This window comes from Vombatus ursinus, unplaced genomic scaffold (genome assembly GCF_900497805.2).
Source record: "Vombatus ursinus unplaced genomic scaffold, bare-nosed wombat genome assembly UNPS02014813.1, whole genome shotgun sequence".
Taxonomy (NCBI): Eukaryota; Metazoa; Chordata; class Mammalia; order Diprotodontia; family Vombatidae; genus Vombatus; species Vombatus ursinus.
In genome coordinates, this window is record NW_020954591.1 from 20,008,241 (window position 1) to 20,017,303 (window position 9,063).

The following is a 9,063-nucleotide window of genomic DNA, read 5'->3' on the forward strand; positions in this document are numbered from 1 at the left end:
AGGCAATCTGACAAGAGGTATATTTTCTGACTTTTTCTATTTGTTCTGAAGACTCTTCAATTTCTAAATGCAGACAAGGAACCTCTGTATTTTAATTTCTCTATGTCTAAAGAATCAGAGAAAAGAAGTCACAAAAAATGTGGTTCTATAGGCAAATCTTATAATTGCAAAGATGTTACTTCAGCAATTAATTTCAATTTCTTCCCTATTTCAAACTATTTGAGGTCTATTATGGCTGGCTAAAGGAATATAAGCATATAAAATTCACTCAGGTCTGATCTTGAACATAAGTGAACCTAAAGATTTAAATAAAGGTTATTATACAGAAAACACAAAAACTGCGGACTATAGCTGAAAACAAAGCCTTTATGAAAAAAGCTGCTGCTCAGTCTTTAGTAAAACCTACACACACTTTCACAAATTGTTCTTAGGCTCACGATGTTCAAATGATTTTTTCTCTCTTCTGAACTTATTTATGGAATGCAAATAGAACCATGTAGGAATACTACACTGTAGTACACTAATTTATTCCAATCTTATCTTCAGATTTTAATTTCCTGAAGAGTATCTTAATATTCTCCACTATCTGAGCCAGGTTATTACATGCAGTAAAATAGTCAATCTTCTTATTATACACACCAGTATCACCCATAACCATTACACCTGCTCTTTAACCTCCGGGCCCTTCCTTTCAACTTCAGGCCATTTCTCCCCTACTACTACAGAAGACTTCCTATTCAATGCAGACTCCATTATCACCTCAACCCTGAATCACTCACTTGGTTTGTTCCTGGGCTGCAGAGCTGAAGAAGACAGTGAAGGCAGCAGTGTGGTAAGAATGTGAAAGTAACATTTTTCAAGTCAGAAAACCTCAAATCCTACCCATGCCACCTACAGTATTACATCAGGCAAGTCATTTCTCTGGATTCCAATTTATCTGTAATAAGAAGGGGATAAATTAAATATTCCTCAACAAAGTTCCCTTCCAGCTCTAAATATTGCCCTTCTTTTTTTATTCACTGTCATTGATCTCATTCTCTTCAAATGCCTTCTCAGCAAAGCCTGTGTGGCATCCGGAGTCTCTTCCCAAATTACCTTTTATCGATTTTGTATATAGATCTCTTGTGCTAGAATGTGAACTGCTTGAGGACAGGGAATATTTTTGGCTTTATACCCCCAGTGTCTTAACACATAATTGAAATTTAGTAAGTACTTATCTGTTAATATCTCACCCTTTTTCTTCCTGTCCCTTCTTCACCCAACTAACTCCCAAAGCCACCTCTCTAAGCTAACCTCTATATGACCTCTAAATCTTACCTCACTCTTATCCCTACCCCAACTACCCACAGAAGTTGCTTAAATGACATGCCCTCCACCATTTTGCCATCTCTCCCCTTGCTCCTTTCTTCTAAAAAACTTCTCAACTGTCACATATAATCTAACCTTTTCTTGCCAGATGTCCACCCCTACGCTCTCTGATCTTTCTAATCTGGAAATATATATATATATGTGGTTTACAAAACACTTCCCTCACAAGCTTGATGGAAGGTAGTATAGGATAACTCCTATTTTAGATAGGAAAACTGCTGCTCATAAAAGTTGAGGGACTTGGCCCTAGCTGCATTAAACTAGTACCATCATATACTTGAATTATTGCAGTAAGTCCACTAAGCTCCTTTATCCAATCTTGCATATATTACCATTTACATAATTTGGCCCACCTTCCAGCACCTCAGGTCCTATCTCATCACTACCATACACTATGCTCACTATCCTACGTCAGCCTACCTTAAGTGCCTTTGCCCTTTCTAAGTCTCTAATACCATTTTCAAAACTGAACCCCATTCAAGTCCCAGTTCAGACTTTCCTCTAACTCCAACTCACTTTTCTTTTAACTCCTATCTAGGACCCGAAAGACTCTCCAGCTGAAATGTGAGATTTGAGAGCTAGGACTGTCAGATTTGTATTTCATGTGACAGCAATTTTAAGTATTTTGAACATCCCACATTCCCCAGTGTGGTTACATGTTACAGAATCAGTTCAGTTGCATAAGTGTATTTTAGCAAGACACTTTCAATCAAAATACTAAGAGCACTTTTATGTTCTTTATATTTTATACAAGGATTTGAAACATGGCCCTTTATCTGTCAATATTTATATGATAATGACCAGAACGTAGCCAACATTTAATTCTTAAAACAGATGATTTAAAAAATAGGTTTAGGGCTTCCAAAGCTTAAAGGCAATAAAGAGAAGAGCTGATATTGACACAATGCCAAACAAATGCAAGAAACAGTAAACAAAGTTTAATATGGTCTCATGCGCCCTGAGGGAGGTGGTGCCCGATTTGGAGGAGTGATTGCTATATCCAAATAATCTCCTATTTGGAACTTCTGAGACTGCAGGGTCATGGAGTCATCAGTCCCCTTTCTGCCAGACATAGTACTGCCAATCTCTTTCACTCTGTAGAAAGGGAAACAAATTATTTAAAGTGTCAAATTATTTACACTTAATTACTTTGAGAATATGTAGAAAAATTAAGGGTCTTTAGTGGAAGTCAAAGTTGTCTCATATATCTTTAAAATACCCCAAAGATGAGTTGGACAATCTTATCTCTGCACTGGATAAGCCTTTAACCCCAGTTACGTTAACATATAAACATAATAATAATAGCTTAGTAACTAGATTTATAGAAGTTACCTACCTATAACCAGGTCTTTTAAGATCCGTAAAAACAATAGCAAAATTGAAGTGTGTACCCTTCTTTCGAGCTTCTGGGTAGACCTCTTTTACTAAACTAGTCAATTCTTTCAAGGTTGCATCCATCCTAAGTGAAGAAAATTTCAATTTAATTGAATAAGTAACAAAATAATACGAAAGCCACTTATTTTAAACTAGCAACAAGAGGTAAACACTGAAGAGATCTTAAGCTCTTCTTGCTTTGTAACAGCTTGTTTTAAACAGCTTTGCAGTTCTTTGAACAGCCAGGGTCTTAAACACAAGTATAGTTTGAGAAATATTGGAAAAACCATTAACAAATTTACACTCAGTGTATCAAAGGAAGTTTTTTGATTTTTAATTCAGTTCACATGTCCTTGAAAAAAAAAAACATTCCCCAACAACTGTGCAGTTCAAGTTCTGGCAGTACTATTTATTACTCATTTGACCCTAGGCAAATCACTCAGGATCACAGATTTAGAACTAGAAGGGACCTTAGAGACTATCAAATCCAAGCCCCCTCTTCTTTTAATAATTTTTCTTTGTTATTCTGAACTTAAAACACTAGCCATGAGCATTTCTAGAATGCTGAGAACAGAAAACAGGGACTGCACATGAAACTGGGGGTCTCTATTATATATAGTTTGCTTTTTTAGGAAGTATGTAATAAATCCAACACATTAGTCTCAAAGCTGTCCTATTTGGCTATGTCTTCCTCTGAACCTCCTGTTCTATGTGCACTTTGAAAAAAAGGACTTTAATAACCCTTTAATCTTTCTTTTCTTCTTTTTGGCAATCACTATTACTATCCTTTCCCTGCTATTTTTTTTTTTTTAAAGCTTTGTAACAAGTATAGTCAAGCAAATAAACAATCTCTGATTGTGCACTTCAAGGCCATCATCTCTGTCAGGAGGTGAGTAGATGACTTCATCATCAGTCTTCTAGAGTCAATCTCCTCAAATTCTTCATTTTTAAAAATTAGGAAACTGGAGCCCAGAAAGGTAAAATGAATAGCACAAAAACCACACAGGTCACAAGTCGAAAAAGCTAAAGTTTTAACTGCTATCTTCTGACTTCAAATTCAGTGTTCTTTCCATTCCACCACACTTCTCCATAGCCTATTTCCTAATCTTAGAATAGGGTTAGACCAGAGAATCTAAGGTCCCTTCCAGCTCTAAATCTTATGATCTTCCTCAAAATTATTTTTCATCTGATAAATCACTAGATGGCAAGTTTTATCTCCATTTGATAGATGAGAAAACAGGTTCATAGAGGCCTATGATCACAGAGCACTAACTCATGAGAATGAAATTCAAACTCAGGTCTTTTTATCTCCCAAGTCCATCATTCTAAAATAACCTGTAAGTATTAACAACCTTTATTTGACTTATTTTCAGATCTCTTTTCTCTGCGACAGCCAATTCAGAAGCATTCCAGGAAATAGATATGTATTTTTAAAGTTTTATTGATGCCTTTTGTTTTTGCATCAGCTATTTCCAGATGTACTTAAAAAAAAAAAAGTACCTGGCCCTGCCGTTAAAAAACAAAAACAAACCAGTAACAAAACTATGCTTGACAGTGGAGGAAACACTCCACATCCTGAGTCTCCTACTTCTATCAAAAAGTATATTTCAACTGCGATTCTTCAAGACCAATATTAGTCATTCTAATTACTCACTTCAGCTTCTTTTTAGTTTTTTTTTCATTCACATTACTGTAGTTGCATATGTTGTTCTGCTAGTTGTGACTTTACTCTGTATAAATTCATATAAGTCTTGCCATGTTTCTTTCAAATCTTTGTGGCTGTCATTTCTTACTGCAAAATGATAATCTATTTCTTTTTCTTTTTTTGGCTAGGCAATGGGGTTAAGTGACTTGCCCAGGGTCACACAGCTAGTAAGTGTCAAGTGTCTGAGGACAGATTTGAACTCAGGTCCTCCTGACTCCAGGGCTGATGCTCTATCCACTGAGCCACCTAACTGCCTCTCTTTCTTTACAAATATATAATTTGTGTACCCATTCCTTAGTCAATTGGCACACACTTAAGCCTCATTCTTTGCTGACACAAAAGGTACCTGCTATGAATATTTTTACCTATACAGAGCCTATGTTTGACCTCCTAGGGAGTAATGGGATCACTCTTTTTGCATTGTTTTCAATTTTTTCCCCCACTCCATTATTGTACCTACCTTCCCACAACCCTGCCAACACCTGGAAATAACTTTAGTGGCAAAAGAGGGAGAGGGAAAATTTTGAATCACCTGCTCAGAAACAACTCAGAGTAGGCTGCCATGAGGACATAGGTACAAGTATGAGAGGTGAGAGAGCCCCCAAACTACTGATTTAGAACACTGAGCAGCAAACTAAACTCTCATTACTATATGCCCTTTTAATAGACATTTAGTTTTGTTGCTGCTGTTGTGTTTTTTTTAAAGACACTGTTCTCTAGTTAGGGATTGGAAAAGCTCATTGCTATAGCCACAGGGTGATGAATTTGGGGGGCAATAACAACGCTTGGGAAAAAAAATCTAAATTACAAAAGGATTGTGAAGTCTGTGGTAGGTGGAGGACACTGAGAAAATTATTAATACTTCAAAGATCTTCAATGTTAGTTCATAAAGTAATCACTACCAAACTTCACAGTTAACATATAGAAGGGTAAAACTTACATAACAGAGGCTACAACGTTAACTCCACTCAACAAGTAATAAAAATGTGCCCTACTCAAAACAAAAAAGAAAAGGCATCAGGCTTTTCCATTTAGATTCCCACTGAAAAGAAACTATGTATACACCATAGAAAGTGCTGAATTTTAGAGTCAGAGAACCTTGGCCACCTGTATGAGCTCTGGTGCTTCAAAATGAGAGTATTAAACTATACCCCTCTGAATTCTTGATATTCATCTTTCTGTTCATATTTTCTGTAAAGGCTGATATTCTATTGCATTCATATAACATAATTTGTTCTGCCATTCCTATATCTGTTGAGAGCTAGTTTCCTGAGTCTCCCCTAACTCCACAGCATAAACACACACATTTTTCAAAAAGTTTAAATCACAAATCTTTTCACAAAGCTTAAATCTTCAAAGTCAGAAGCAGGTGAGATTATATGGGTCAACACATCCCCCAGGCTATCCCAATATTTAAACAGTAATATTCAGAGATACCAAGATTCCATGAAGATGAGGATCAGTTTTCCTGCTACAACAACTCAGGACTACTAAGATCTACTAAGACAGGGGATGGGTTGTGATACGGATACTGAGGACTGAATTATGGATTCGGGATTCAGAGGACGTGGGTTCAACTCCGAGTTCTCAAACTAACCCTGGGTAGCAGCCTCTCCAAACCTGTTCCTTCATTTGTTAAAATGGCGATACTAATGCCAGAGATACCTCAAAGGTTAACCAATCAATCAACAAGCGTTTGTATGAGCCTACTGTGTGCCAGTGCTTGTTAGTGAGGCTCAAATGTGTAAAGTTTTGCAAATTTAATGCGCTATATAGCTGTCTATGGTTCCTATTATAAGTCACAGACCACAGGAGGTCTCGGCAAGATGGGCCCATCTCTTCTTGCCCTGACGGCCCAAACTACCCAGGCCGTTTAGGGGTCATTCAGAGGGTTTCCTCAAAAAAGGCAGTAAAAGTGGTGCCGTCGGCAGGCGGTGACCAAGGCTGGGGCGGGGGAGGGTTTGAAGACCCCCCAGGGGTCAGAAGGGGTCTTCCCTCTCCAACCCCCTCCTCAGGACACCCCCCTCACCAGGTGTAGATCTGCAGCTCGCTCGAAGGCACGTTTCCTCGGGAGAACTCTTCCACTCGGTGGTGTCGGCCGTTATTCGTAGTGAAGACCCGCAGGAGCAGCGGGCACGTCTGCGTGCGGGGGCGGAGGAGCGGAGACACGAGTGAGGGAGGAGGGAGGCTCTTCGGCCCGCGGCAGCCCCGAGCCCCCCGGCCGCCCCCCACAGCCCCCGGACGCCCCACGCTCCCCAGCAGGGGCCGCCCGCCCCTCCGCAGGCCGCTGCTCCCTACCCCCACCCGCCAGCGAGGCCCCGCCTCCGCCGGAACCGCAGCGGCCCTGGGCCTCACCTTCTCCCGGTCAATGGGTTTCTCTGGTTCCTTCTTAATTTCCTCCTGAGTGACGCGGGACTCCACTGCCATCTTCCTCCTTCGGCCTCCTAGACGCTCACTGTGACCTCCGACCCCGGCCGCGAGCATGAATGAACGAAGTCTCTCGCGAGGAGAATCTCGACAGACTTATAGGGAGGGAAGAGGCGGGGCAAGGCGAGGCGGATCTGCGGCGCAGGCGCACGATATGACCGGGCCTTCCCTAGGGCGCGTGCGCATCCGGTTCCTGGAGTCTTGAGTCGGCGGGCGAGGCGGGGTGGGGTGGGTAGGTGGGACTAGTTATGGGGGCGTGGTCAAGAGCGGGGGGATTGTCCTGTTTGCTCTTCTGGCCCCGCCTCCCTCCCTCCCTCCCTCCCCCTCCCACCCGATATCTCTTCCAGCCTCTGAAGTTCTTACAGCTCCTGTTTAAGTGACCTGGTTTTCACCCTCGGTGTGAGAATACGGAAGCCTTTCCTGAGGGTATGAATTGCTGAACTGAGTTTATAACTAAGTTTCTTAGTAAATGAAAGCACAAAATTGTTTCAATCTATTGGCCCTCTAAGGCCTGTGGCTACTAATCAGTTAATGAACTGAATTCAACCCTAATTGAAGTCAATGTCAATCAATAAACATTTATTAAGCTCCTACTCGGTGCTAAGCACTTCGCACTGTGCCAAGTACTAGGGACACAAAGAGGCAAAAGACAGTCCCTGCCCTCAAGGATATTACAATCTAATGGTACAACATGCTAACATATATGTCCAAACAAGCTACATACAGGATTAATAGAAAATAAGTAACAGAGGGAAGGAGGCACTAGAATTATGAGGGGTTAAGAAAGGTTTCCTGTAAAAGATGAGATTTTAGTTAGAACTTGAAGGAATCCAAAAAAGTCAGTAGGTAGAGATGAGGAGGGAAAATGTTCAGGGATGGCAGACAGGCAGAGAAAATGTCTTGAGCCAATGAAGTGCCTTGTTCATGGAACAGCCTGGAGGCAAATTTCGCTAGACGGAACAGTACATGGTGGAGAGTAAAGTGTAAGAAGACTGGAAAGGTAGAAGGAAGCTAGGTTATGAATGCCAAATACAAGCAGCTAGGTGGTAATATGGGTAGAGCACTGACCCTGAAGTCAGGAAGACCGGAATTCAAATTCAGCTTCAGACACTTTCTAGCTGTGTGATCCTGGGCAACCCACTTAACCTCTGTCTGCCTCAGTTTCCTCATCTGTAAACTGAGATAATAATAACACCTCCCTTCCACGGTTGTTGTGAGGATCAATTGAGATAATTATTATGAAGTGCTTAGTACCTTGCCTGGCACACAGTAAGTGTTAAATAGATGTTAGTTATTATTACTATTATTAAATAGAAAATTTGTGTTTGATCTTAGAGATGATAGGGAGCCACTGGAGTTTATGGAGGAAGGAAGTGACATGATTGGACCTGTACTCTAGGAAAATCACTCTGGTGGTGAATAGAGGATAGATTGGAGTGGAGAGACAGTTAACACAGGCAGACCCACTAGCAGGGTACTGTAATAACCCGGGTGTGTGGTGATGAGGGCCTGCACCAGAGGGGTGACAGTGTTTGAGGACAGAGGGAGGCATATGTGAGAGATGTTGCAAAGGTGAAATTGACAGGCCTTGGCAAAAGACTGGATATGGGTGGGGGGCAGGGGAAGGGTGGGAGATGATGAGGAGTCCAGGATGACTTCTGAGTTTGTGAGACTAGGAGTCTCTGTCTAGAGTAATAGGGAAAGTAAAAGGGGAGAAGGTTTTAGGGGAAAAGATAATGAGTTCTGTTTTGGACATGTTTAGTTTAAGATGTCTGCCGGACGTGCAGTTTGAGATGTCTGAAAGAAATCTGGTGACGGGAGACCAGAGGTCAGCAGAAAGCTTAGGACAGGATAGGTAGATATGAGAATCATCAGTGTAGAGATGGTAATTAAATCTATGGCAGCTGATGAGATCATCAAGTGAAGACATATAGAAGGAGAAGAGAAGAGGATCCAGGACAGAACCCTGAGAGAAACCAACAGTTAGAGGGTAAGATCTGAATGAGGATCCAGCCAAGACAGAGAAGGAGCTGTCAGATAGGTAGGAGGAGAACCAAAGGTCAGGTAGGTAGGAGAACAAGGAGAGCGGTGTGCCAAAAACTTAGAGAAAAGAGAATATCAAGGAAGAGAAGGTGATCAACAACTTTGAAGGCTGCAGAGAGGGTGGGGAGAATAAGGACGGAGAAAAG

General features: G+C 41.1%; 1 protein-coding gene across 1 annotated transcript; it reads right to left on the minus strand.

The window, feature by feature from the left end:
* Positions 1-2,071: 2,071 nt before the first annotated feature.
* Positions 2,072-7,015, minus strand: SAP18 (Sin3A associated protein 18). Its single transcript, XM_027835211.1, has 4 exons — positions 6,803-7,015; positions 6,477-6,586; positions 2,705-2,827; positions 2,072-2,463 (listed from the first exon to the last, which is right to left on the minus strand). The coding sequence occupies exons 1-4, from the start codon at positions 6,929-6,931 to the stop codon at positions 2,307-2,309; spliced, it is 519 nt and encodes a 172-aa protein (XP_027691012.1). The 5' UTR covers positions 6,932-7,015; the 3' UTR covers positions 2,072-2,306.
* Positions 7,016-9,063: the final 2,048 nt, after the last annotated feature.

Coding starts and splice junctions, on each gene's coding strand:
- SAP18 (XM_027835211.1), bottom strand. CDS start 6,931: ATGCTCGCGGCCGGGGTCGGAGGTCACAGTGAGCGTCTAGGAGGCCGA. Junction 6,587..6,802: donor AACCCATTGACCGGGAGAAG/GTGAGGCCCAGG, acceptor CCCCGCACGCAG/ACGTGCCCGCTGCTCCTGCG. Junction 2,828..6,476: donor GAGCTGCAGATCTACACCTG/GTGAGGGGGGTG, acceptor TTCTTCACTTAG/GATGGATGCAACCTTGAAAG.